This window comes from Acomys minous (assembly GCF_964271855.1).
Source record: "Acomys minous genome assembly, chromosome: 1".
Lineage (NCBI taxonomy): Eukaryota > Metazoa > Chordata > Mammalia > Rodentia > Muridae > Acomys > Acomys minous.
Window position 1 is genome coordinate 116936446 of NC_140483.1, and position 12668 is coordinate 116949113.

At 41.3% G+C, this 12668-nt stretch overlaps 1 protein-coding gene across 5 annotated transcripts in view; it reads right to left on the minus strand.

Annotated features, from left to right (window-relative positions):
• The window catches only part of TOX (thymocyte selection associated high mobility group box), a 307305-nt gene that overhangs the window by 155363 nt on the left and 139274 nt on the right, over positions 1-12668 (minus strand). For 4 of the 5 annotated variants that reach the window (XM_084794550.1, XM_084794546.1, XM_084794547.1 and 1 more), the window contains exon 2: positions 4060-4125. In XM_084794550.1, the coding sequence (XP_084650676.1) occupies positions 4060-4125 (66 nt within the window). Of the gene's footprint in view, positions 1-4059; positions 4126-6325; positions 6466-12668 lie in introns of those variants that run through there. The other variant, XM_084794549.1, reaches the window with a different exon arrangement.

Here is a 12668-nt window from a genome sequence, read left to right on the forward strand (position 1 = left end):
GCCTTTAGCATGGAGTGTGAGGCTCTGAGTTAATGCAACAAGTCATTCTAGGGGAAGGATTCCTGTCCGCATAGAGGAGGGCAGCAGAAGGAGGAAGAGAGGTAGAAGGGAGGATGCTGAAACAGAATCCTAATGCAGTTTAGACGTTGGAATCAGGGTGGATGGCGATGGGAGTGGGACAATCAAATGGGAAAAAAGTAGTGTGCTCATTGCCAAGGTCAGAGATGAAGTATTTTCTCAAACAAAACGACACAAAAGAACACCAACCAACCAACCAACCAACCAAACAAACAAACAAACAAAAAAACACTTCCATCATGAAACATAAGCTTCTCTATTACTGAATATCAGAATTACCTTTGAAAATCTACCTTCCCGGGACTATTCCTTGTAGAAATAGGACCCACCCTTCCGCATCTTTTCACACAGACCTGTCACTGAAGAAAAGTGCCTGTGTCTGGAGACCAGGAACACGATGCTGTCCCTGGGAGTGGGCAGCAGGTAGCAGAGGATGAAGAGATCATTTGAAAAGGAATGTTCCTGAAATGGCTGAAGAAGAAGAAAGAGTGGGAAGCAGTGATGCATACCCAAGGGTAGAGGGTAGACTATCTCAAGGACCACAGAGGGCACTGATAAAGGAAACCAAGTAACACCCACACCTGTGATGCACTTCATTCAGGGGGGTCACTGACATCTTAAGTTAAGGCACCTCTAACAAACTGTGGAAAGTGCTGCTGGGAGCCAGAGAGGAGAGCTTAACATGACGAGCAGTCAGGAGCACTCCACAGAACGTGGTTCTGACAAGACTAAGAAAATCCTGGTGGGATCCAGCTCAGTCAGAAAGCCCTCTTTCCCATCACCTGGCCATGTTTTCTAGCCTAGCAGTCTAGACAATATAGACATAACAAGATGATTCCTGCAATGAAACAGATAAATGTGCCGTTCATCACAGAGGAGCCCTATCTTTTTGTGTGGCGAGAACATCATCTACTCACTTCGGAAGAATCTCAAGTGCATCTTCATGTTGGATGTTGGGTCTCCAGACTATTATTTGTTTACTTATTTATTTCAATGTACTTGCACCTCTCTTTCCTAGTCTAACTCTGTTATCTCACTCAAACATGATAGGAAGGCTGAGGTCTCCCCTTTCATCTGGCTCTCCGTTTTACTCTCTTTCATAACTTCTCTCAAGTTCAACAAGCCAGATCTTGCAAGATTATGGGCTATCCAGCAACATCGTCCCTTCAGATAGATATTAGAAACATGCAGAAAGAAATATTGCACTGCATAGAGTAAGATGATTAAATTCAGGCTTAAAACAAGCTGAAGTCCTGAGTGCCCAGACCAGTTACAGCTGTTGGAACAGAAAATAGTCAGTTTTCCATGCATGGCGCCAGGGTGCAGTGGCAATGTTATGGGCTTTTATTGCATACTTGTCAGTCTTATTATGGGTAGTGTATTCAATTTAAAACCTGCCTATCAATTACCAAGCCATATGCAAAAAATTTTAAGGGTCTGTATACACTAGCTTAAGAGGTGGAGAATGCACTCTGCAGATAGGGCAAGGGGCCCTTTGAGACTGTCTAAAAGAGTATCATTAATTTTTACAGTGTACTTTCGTTTCTGGAGCAGCTCCAGCATAGGCTTTCTATAAAAATCATCTCGAGTTCAGGATTATGCTATATGCTTGCAGAAGCATCACAGCAACAGCACTGTTCCATATGTTGCTACTTAGCAACGTAGTCTGTAAGTCCCACAGCAGGCACCGAGTTGAAAACCAAACAGGAATTATAATGTTGAGTGATGCGATGGGCAAGTTGTCCTGGATTACTAAACTATGCAGCTCTTTGATGTTAGGTAGGAAATGGAACAAAACTTATTTTTCTTTCCTACAGGGTGGCTGAGATCTTATTTATGGCTACCTACAGGACACATTGATAAAAATTGCCAAAAAGAACACCAGGTAATAAATTCTTAAACACAGCATATTGCAAGAAACAAAAGGAATGTAAAGTGTAAAGTTTAGCAAAGGTCATTTGGCTTGGGTCATTTGTGAAGTGTATTCACCCCCAGGACATGTGCTATCTTATACTCTAATTTTTAAAAACAGCTAATTCTAAAAACATTTTCATACATGTTGCATTTTCTTAAAAAAATAAACCCTTAAAAGTAAATTAAATGAAAAAACAAAACAAAACAAAACAAAAAAAACCTTGCTCCTGGCTCACAAAGCATGCATATCTTTCAAAAACACAAAATTATATTGGATCTCTTTATTTCTTCATTATAAACAGTCACTGTATTGGAAACATTCTTAAGAACTTCTGACTGAAATATTAAGAAAAACAATGCTGGATGTTCAATTTTAGTAGAGGATTAATATTCCACACTGTAGTCGAATTGAGGAATCTAAGGAGCTGAATTGCTACGATGCATATATTCTGAAGCTGCCATTCTTTATCCAAAACTGCTTAAGATGGACGTAATGAATCTCTGCAAGCAAGCAGCTGCCTTATAACAGTAATCACTTATTGAGTTTGTGTTTCTACTGTTTCAAACAAATTCAATTAGCCCTCACACTTCAAAACCCTAAAGGCCCAAAGAGATGGTACCGGGTTGCTTTAATCTAATAGTAATACTAAACTTGTCAGTACAGTTTTGGGATTGATGGTTAGAAGCAAATTAATAGTAACATTTTTCATTTTTTAATCAAACAGTCCTATTCAGAACTACCTATGGGTCCTGGAGGGTACTTAGCAGGATGAATTCAGGAGAGGAAAAATTCCACATGTAAAAAGAAGCTTCCCTTTCAGCGCGGTTCCTACTCTGATCTTCCTAACAGAATGGAAGCAGGCCTTTGAACTCCATCATGACCTTTATGGCTGAACAATATGGTGGAGTGTCCAGAATGTCTGGCCGACAAGGCAGTAGTCATAATGACTTCTAAATAAATGCTGAGCTCATGATGGTGTGTGCCTGCCTGTTTTTAGTTAAGCCCGAGATGTTTGCTCACGGAGAGCACTCTTATTATATGCATTAGATTGGGTTTTCTGTCAACCACCGTGAAAGAAAATGTTTTTGTATATAGCCCCTTTGCACCCTCTCTCCTCTCAGTGATCAAACCAACTCGGGCAGATAAATAGGCACTGAAAACTACTACCTGGGAGTGTTTGCTTTCAGTGGCTGGTATGTGAAACTCCAGGCAAATGTGATTTTTTACTATTGAAGAAAAAAAAATAGGTTCGTGTCCACAAAATGCTCCCGTGAACTCTCTCTACTCTCATTTATTCGCTTATTTATTTTTGCTTATAGTGCTCTGATATTCTACGTTACCCTGGCAGCCTAGGGCAGTTATAATTTTGCTTTAACTGCCCTCTCTGGATTAGAGGGCCCGGTTTTAAGTATCTAAAAATAAATAGGCAAGCATTTACTTTTATAAATGTAACCATTTACATTCTCATTCTACTTCTGTTGTCACTTGTCATGATTAAATACCTTGTCAACCTTTCCCAGGAAATAGACACAAAGGTGCCCTTGAAAGATTTCAGTCATGTTTATGCTCTGGGACCTAAAAGCTCCTCCCTCCCCCTGTCCCCCAGAAAGTCCTAAAAGCAGCCTTCTAGGGCCACCGTCTATAATACCTTGTTGAAGAACATAATACAGGCTTGAAAATAGCTCCAAACAGTTGATAATCGAAGCCATTGGTGGCACGTGTAGCTTACCGTGATCAACTCATCCACAGTCAGAAACACAAATAAGTTGCACCTGTAAAGACTTTATTTCCTAAAGGTAACACAACTGTTTAGGAAAGCTCATGCTGGCAAAACAGCTGCTTGCCATTCTGGAGGGGAAGCGAGGGAGCATCCCTCAGCAAATGCCAAAGCTGGTATTTTATCAGCTCCATCTCATTAACTGGAAACAAGGCTTAAATGCTTTGTTTATAAATTATGATTATTCCTGATTGCGGCAGTTACTGATAGCGCTACTCATTTGCAATGCAACTCTTTGAATTTGTTTAATTACAATTTGAAACAAGGCAGAGAAGATTAATTAACCCACCTGGCTGGCTGGCACATAGTCCTGGCTCGGCTCTGTCATGCTCATATACATGTTCTCACCGTCAAACTGCGAACGAAATAATAGTAAACATTGAACAATCTTGACTGGGTGTATGTTTTCCTTTCTTTCCCTCACCATCAAACCCGGGAAACAGTAGCCATAGAGAGAATAGCGTGGCTGAGAATATGAAAAAAATCTGTCATAGTAAAGTGAGGCACGTCTTTCCTTTGATGTTTCTGTTGTCATCCTTCCTGACCCTGCATGTCAGTGATTTGGAGTAATTAGTGCTCTAGTAATTACAGCAAGCAAGCAAGAAATGAATGGTTTCCTTTCATCTGCAATCTGTTTTAAAACAAAATGGCTCATTTTGCGCGCCATGTATACATACTGCAGTTGGGCTGTAATGAAGTATTAAATGAATGGCACGCTTTCTGAAAGGAAAAAAATAATGGAAAATACAAGGAGGCACAGCTCCGTGCATTCTGAGTTTAGCTCTTAAAAAAAGAAAAAGCACAGAGTCTCATAATGGACTAAAACTGGCTTCACTCTAACGGCCTTCTGATTAAAAAGCACTTTAAATTCATAGCAATATTTGAGAAAAACATGTGCCACTATAAATATGGCTAAGAATGAAATATAAAAATGACAAAGAAATGCAACAGTAACATACAGGTACCATGATCAAAGTTCTTTTCCTAAACATTTTCAAACACATAGAATAAATATAAACAGGCAAATGCATACAAGTTGACCCACGTATTTGCAAGTTAGGGACACTAGAGAAGGAGGGTATTCACTGGGCAGCCCATTGCAAAACTGCCAAACAAGCCACAGCATCAACAGCCGCAAATGGAAATGTTGGGGTTGAGTCACTCCACTCAGTCTTAATCCTCTTCTACCTCCTCAGTTGGGAAATGGGAAATGGGAAAAGGAAAAAGATTCCTCTTTAGTTAAAGGAAGACTCCCCCCCCCCCAAGGTAATCATCAGATGGACCAACATAACCAACTGAGAAACTAGGTCTGGATATGTGCTCAGGGATAGGGTGTTTAGATGCAGGAACCTGCAAGTGTGAGAATCTACTTTTCACAACAACACAATCACTGCTAGAAGTCCAAGTTGATGGTGATATGGATATTTTTACATACCACTAAACTGATACACCCAAACAGACATGAGTCAGAGGCATTCTATTCTATCACCTAAGGATTACCAGCCCTATAAGGAGGTTATACAAGCTCTACAGATGTATCAGAGCCTCAACTGTAGTCAGCAATAGTGAACTTTGGTGGGGGAAAAAAGCCCTACCAAATGACACTGAAGAATGCATAGAGTTCACCTTAAATACTGAAAGGATTTCCTTATGTGTTACCCTGTAAACACAGTTCCTATCATGCACATTACCTATCTCAGTGCTCAGCACAAGGTCCTTTACTGACTGACATGGTTGGTTGTGCAATCCAGAGATTAGCACAAGCAGAGAGGAGAACTGTGTGGTTTAGCTGCTCTGTCAACTGACTAGGAGCCTTGAATTCAAGTGACTTGCCCAAGAATGCCATTCCATGGGTCAGGCGAGCTTCCCCTGAACACCCAACATATCCAACAACTCAAATCCCAACAAAGAGCTTCACAGGGAATTCTCCAGAGTGGCCTGCTGTGGGCAACACTGGTTTGTTTGCAAATGTTTTTAATCTTAAGATGCCAAAGAACCACTTGAAATATGGACAGTTTTTTTTTTTGACGGTAACAAACTAACCAGAACAGAAGTAGTGGAGTGAATCAGATGTTCTGCATATTCTACAATGTGTTACTTTCTATTTCATCTTCTCAAACTCGTTTTCTAAATTTGGCCTCATCCTCAAGCTAGCTAAAGCTTTGAAGTTTTGGTTTTAGTCTATCCAAAGTGTAGGCTAATTGAATATGTTCATATTACTGTTCTGGATGAACACTTTTCCTCAAAATGTGTCAAAGTTAAGTGATTTTTTTGAGCCAAGACTGAAATATCATTTCACGATAAAAAGCATGCAGTTATCACCACTGTAAATGTTTTTAGTGTAATCCATGTCCCCTCTACTGATACACACACCTGCTGCTAGGCAATAACAAATTAATTTGTGTAGCAAACCACGAGTTTGGTATTATTATTAGTACTTGAACAGTATAAATGAGCATAGAAAGGGACAGAGCAATTAAGCTGGATGCTGAGCTATAAGGCTTCCATCAGGCATGTCTGGGATTCGACCCAGGCCGACTGGCACACGCACTCACCGCCAGAGCAGATCAACACATTCTGAGTCATCATGGTGAGTTGGCTACCAGTTCTGAGATGGTGTTACTGTAGCCTGGTGACAGTTCAGGTTAAGTGTTCCTAATAGGAGAGCTAGAAAGCCAACTCGCTTTAATATTTGAGACACTTTAAGCACCACCATGATGTCACAAATGCAAAATTCCACACATCTTTCTGCAGTCAAAATAATTCAGGCACACTAAAAATAGTACAAGAAATTTTCTTCTGATTATAGATATACAGGCAAATAAAAATGTAAGTGCCTTGCTTACGTTTAGGTCCCCCCCCCCTCTCTCTCTCTCTCTCTCTGTCTTATACACATACACATATTATCTATCTATCTATCTATCTATCTATCTATCTATCTATCTATCTATCCATCTATCTATCTACCTAATCTCCTATTAATCTTATTTTTCCAGAGAACTGTAACACAGGTGGCTTCTTTTATTACTTCTGTACCATTTCAGAAATCTTTAGGATCATATTTTTGATGGGTTCCCTGGTACATATCTATTGTCCGAGCACTTAGGAGACAGAAGCCACAGGGTCTTGAGTTTGAGGCCACCCTGGCCTATATAGGAAGACCTTGTTAATAAAAAAATAGGAGAAGTAGAGTTGGAGAAGAAGAAATGAAATAAATTGTGCAGTATTTTTGAAGGGCACACAACACAGAAACAGTCAATTCTTGTGCATAGTTTCTTTGCAGAGAGCAGGGCCTAGTTTGCTAAGAGACTTTTTGCTAGGATAGTCTCTGAGTCTCTTTCCCACTAAGCTACTTTCTGGCCTTTTCCATACCCCATACAGTCACTCTCTTAGTTTCACAGTGCCTTTCTTCCCTTCTACATTTGCTTCCATTAGTAAAGGCCAGCCACGCCCAGCCTATGGACTCTCTTGGGTAGGTCTGGGTTTCTAGGCAGGTGCTGTGGTTAGGGATAGATGACACTAGATAGCGGGTGACACGAATATGCTCTAGTTACTCTTTGGGTTCCCATAACTTAGGATGAGTGTTAGATCATTAAAATACATTTATTGTCTAATTAGTAAAACTCAAATCATACTTGCTCCATTAAACAAATTCTCTTCCTAAAGAAAGTGACAGCAGCTTTAGAAGAAAAAGAAGGCTCAATTTTCAGTCCTGATGGAGTTTTGCTTTTGTTTTCCTTGAGCGAAACCTAAAACCTAGGACGTTACGCAAACACTCTACATTGAGCTACATCACTAGCCCTCACGACTGCTTTGAGGGTGATTCCCTCAATGTTTGCAGTAGATTAAAACGGGTTGAGGGACTGCGGAGATAACTCAGCCAGTAAAGTGCTTTCCATGCAAGCATGAGAACCTGAGTTCAGCCTGCAGTGCAATTTTGATTTGGTTGGCGGCAGGCACTTTGATTCCAAAATCTAAGGAGATGGAGGTAGGTAAACTCCAACTCTCAGTGAGAGACTTGGTCCAAACAGTAAAGCAGATGGCATCTGAAGAATGACACAGGAAGTTCACCTATGGCCTCCAAAGGCACATGCATACATGTACATGTGCCTTTGAGCATACACACACGTACCTCCTCGTATAAAAACGTGTGTGTGTGCACATACACATACATAACTGATTAATTTACAAATAGAATCCTTGGAAAGAAAAGAAGAAAAAGTAAAGAAATGGTAAGGGCACCATCATTCAAATGCTGTCTCCAATTCCTCAGTCTTCCAGTTTGTACTTAATAAAAGAAATATAGGTTGGCTGGGAACCAAGAACCCCAGGTATATGTAAGCACACTCCACTCGTATGCACTGTAAGACAGCAGTCTGCACATGTCCAAACAGACCTGCACCATCTATCTCCTCATGGCTTAAGGCTTGCAATTGCACCGCGATTGAGAAGGGGAGAGGGCAAATGTGTCCTGACCCAGCTCTTCCCCCATCGGGCTGGGTTTTCGTAGCTCACCACACCCTGGCCAGGAGCTGCTGCCAGGGGCTCAGCAGGCCTCCCACTACTCCAACCGTAGTAAAAGGCATCCCATGTTGTGGGCTGAGGGCCAGTTGTCATTTGAAGTAGAATTGTAGCTCACAGAGTCCTAGAATTTGGGGTTTGGAAAGCTCCCTAAAGACATTTATCTGAATTCCTCACGTCGTGATGGAAGAAATAGATGCTTTGTTAGTCACATGGACCATCTGGGAATAGAACCAAGGTCTGGTTTCTGAGTAGAAGAGCTTTCCACTATGATATACTGCTTTATTTTCTATTCCCCATAAAAGGTGGGAATTGACTGTACCGCTACAGATGTTCCTCAACCTGCAATGGAGTTGCAAGTCCTGATAAATGTCCTGGTAAAATCATTGTCAAGAGAGTAAAAATACATGGAATGCACCTAACCTACTAAACATCCCAGCTCAGCAGCAAAGCACACTGCAGACTGTTGCTCGCTTCTGCCTATGATTGCATGGCTGAGTAGAAGCTGTAAATTGCTGTCACTGCCCAGCTCACAGAGTGGACTGAATTGCACGGTGCAAACCTAAGAAAAGAACAAAATTCAAAATTGGGACTAGACGGCCTGGGAATGCTCTTTAGTGACCAAGATCTTGCTTAGCACATGCAAAGCCTTGGTTTTTACCCCTGGCATCATTAAATAAATAAACACCACAACTGTGATGTCTGCTGAATGCATATTGCTTCTGTTTTCATAAAGCAAAGAAACGAATTGTTAACTTGAACCATCGCATGTCAGGGGCTGTCTTGTATGTAATGTATATTTGTGTAGTCACAGATCTCAAGGCACAGCAGGGACATTATTACACTCTGATGACCGCAATTCCCTCTACATGTATCACATATTAGATAACCATTATTAGATTATTAGTAATTACAGCAATAAAGTTGTTTCATTAAACATAACTAACTGCATTTGCCAGTACCTTATGTTTATCACAGTTAGTATTCTCGGAAGTCAACTGAACTTAGGCACTATAACTTTTGAAAATGTATATGACCACACTAGGGCTTTTAATTTCCATGTTTTCTCAATTTAAAAGCTGCAGTAAAGTTTGAAAGAATAAATAGACCAAGTTCTTTAAATCTAAATGTAAATGGCATCAACTCAGGATTAGCTTTTCTGACCAAGCGCTTTTACATTCTTTATTGTGTTTTCATTTCAAAGCACCAGGGGATGCAATCACATAAAAACTCATTTATAATCTTCTACTACAGTTTTTTTGAAATTGTTTTTAGAGGATATTAACCAAACCCATAATCCCAAAGAGCCTTTCAAACTAGGTAGTCATTATTTCTTCTGTTTAAAAACAGAAAACAGACATGCAGCACTGTGTGAACATAGTCAGTGATGAGCAACAGTGGGCAATGTGAGGCCCTCAACACAGAAACACAAGAGACAGCTGAGTGAGGACATGAAATGCACCTCAGTCGCTGGCTCAGGTACAGAACACGGCATCTTTTCTAATGGAAACTATGAAAAACAAACCAGAAACCTGCTGCTAAAGGAGAGGGTGGCAGAAGGAGGGACACACACACACACACACACACACACACACACACACACACACACACACAGAGAGAGAGAGAGAGAGAGAGAGAGAGAGAGAGAGAGAGAGACAGAGACAGAGAGAGAGAGAGACAGAGAAACAGAGAGAGAGAGAGACAGAGACAGAGACAGAGAGACAGAGAGAAAGACACACACACGGGGGGGGGGAGAGAGAGAGAGAGAGAGAGAGAGAGAGAGAGAGAGAGAGAGAGAGAGAGAGAGATAGCACTGTGTCTCTGAGGGGGAAATATACATTTCTACATGTCTTCTGTAGGAACCATTGATTACAAAAACAAGCTAACAATGGAAATGTTTATGAGAGTGACAGGGGTTAATATGACATTTCGTAGATAATCTATTATAGTAAATCATAAGAAGTAATCAAATTCAAAATAAAGTTTCCAGTTTTGTATTGTTTGGCCCAGCATTAGAAGCTGAATTTCTTTCTTTCTTTATTGTAATGAAAGAGGTAATGACATTGGGCAGCAAGTCCCAGCCTTTTGCTGTTTTGTCTGGATGCCAGCAGAGCTGAGGATTTAGGCCAGTGGTAGAATGCTTATATAGCAGATACAAGACCTTAGGTTCAATGCCCCTGAACGAGAAGAAAAAAATCATATTGAACAAAACACCTTGAATGCTAAGGATAAACATCTGGATGGGACAATGTGCATAGTTATAAGGCTAGTCACATGGTCCCAGGGATGCAGGAGGACCCCACCCCTCCACAGCCCATGTTTCCTTTTGGTCAGGATGCACTGGATGGGCAACACCTGTCTTTGTTTCTTCCAGCTTCAAGGCTGCACCTGCTAATGTGCAGCAGCCACTCTGCATGCTCAACCCTGATGAGAATACTGGAAATATGACGTGTACAGGCAGAGCCAGCCTATGCCACAGGCAAGGAAAAGAACCTAGCTATTCTGCTTCCGTTTTCTAAGTCTGCGTGTTGCCACCGACGGGTTCAGAGTACTGGACTGGAAAGAGGGACCACTGCCACCCTCGGGCTCCTGTGACTTGAAGTGGAGCCGTAAACAATGCACTGTAGCTGTGAATAGCATGGAGTTGAGTAGAGAAGAAAGACGAGTAGGCCACGGCTTACAACCTGGATTCGACTTTCAAACCAAATGAATGTTCTCATTGTGTTTCTGTCCCAGTGTAACACTTACCCGAGGATGCCTTGCCTTTTATACTTCTGAAACCTAAGATTTCCATGATCAGTTATAAGCATTTCTCTAGAACATGTCATGTGGTACAAAAATGTCCATAGCAGGAATCTCATGGAAGGAAGCCTCTAAAGTTCAGGGCATGGCTGTCATGCATGCAATGACTTTGGTATCCTGACTGCTTACAAACAAATGTAGTATGCTCATATATTCATGTGGTCGTGGAATTCTCATTTGGCAGTGCCCTAGCAGGCACCACACGGATGGCAGTTATGGTGTAAACCAGTTTTAACTTCTTCCTTTGGAAGCACTTCCAATCTCATCAAATACATAGTTTCCATCACAGCTGTCATATAGTCACTACCACAGCTCTAATATACAGATGATAAAGAGTTGGTACATTTCTCTGAGATGGGTTGAATCTCAATTCTCCTACCAACTGTCTTTATGATCCTCAGGTTTTATCTAGTAACCTTTGCTTCCAAGAATGGCTGATGCCAATTCCATAGTCATAAAGACCCCATTCCTAGCCACAGTAGCTATGTGGCTATGTCCCCCCAAGCCGGGTACCAACCTATATGGAAAAACTGCCTCTGAATGGGAGCCAGAGAAGGTTGTGCCTGCCTCAGCATCTGCAAGCCCTGAATGCTTAAGTTGAAGGGGTATTATGAAAGGGAGGAACTGACCCCTTGTGTTTCCTCTGGTCTTCCTGGAAAAGGAACTCGCACCCAACAACTAATGATGAATTGCTGTAAAGACATGGCCGGTTGGAAGCATGTGCAGTGTGACTTTTTTCTCTTTATCTCCTCCCAGACTACCTCCCATTCCCCCACTCAGGTTTCCCAGGGCTTGCATTACCAGGGCGAGCTTGCATTCACTACAAGGCGGGCTAGAGCAACTTCTGATGGCACCAGTGCTAAGTGACTGACCCGCAGGGCTACTCATCTCACCCGGTGTTTGTTCTGCTTCCATTGAATTATGGTTAAGAGTCACTAGTTCTCTCTTATGTTTTTATGCAAAAACTGAAATCAGTTTAGGAAGCATATAGGCAGAAGAAACAAGATTCTCTATATCATGAACCACATTTCTCTATTTCAAGCCAAAAAGTTCAAGTTTCTAGGAAAAAAAAAAAAAACAGCATCCACCCCAAATCCTCACCGAAAAGCAATCTATTTTTATTGTGCATTGTGTTGGAAAGAAAAAAAAACTGTGTAGATGAAAACTTAACTACCAAGCTATTCTTCTGAGTTTAATGAAAATTCATTTAGCCCAAGCGAAATACTCATGATACACTTGCACATCTTTATAAAATATTCACCTAAAAACCTCCAGTATCAGCTAATAAGGAATGGATGTTTCTGATCCTATACAAGGGCCTTGTCTCATAAGGAGACACCTACACAACTCTGAAATCCTGTGAGGCATGAAGCTCTAAAGATCTGCTGTTCTGAGCAAGCACAGAGCCAAGTGTTTTCTATACAACATTCCTTGGCCTCATCTTGTTTTGAACCAATTTTTCTGAATCTACGAAAGGAACATTTGAGAAGTGCCGCACACTTGCTGGCAACTCTTCCCTAAGCTCTCTTTCCTCCACATCCCATCCTCCATCACCACATGGACCACAGAGCCTAC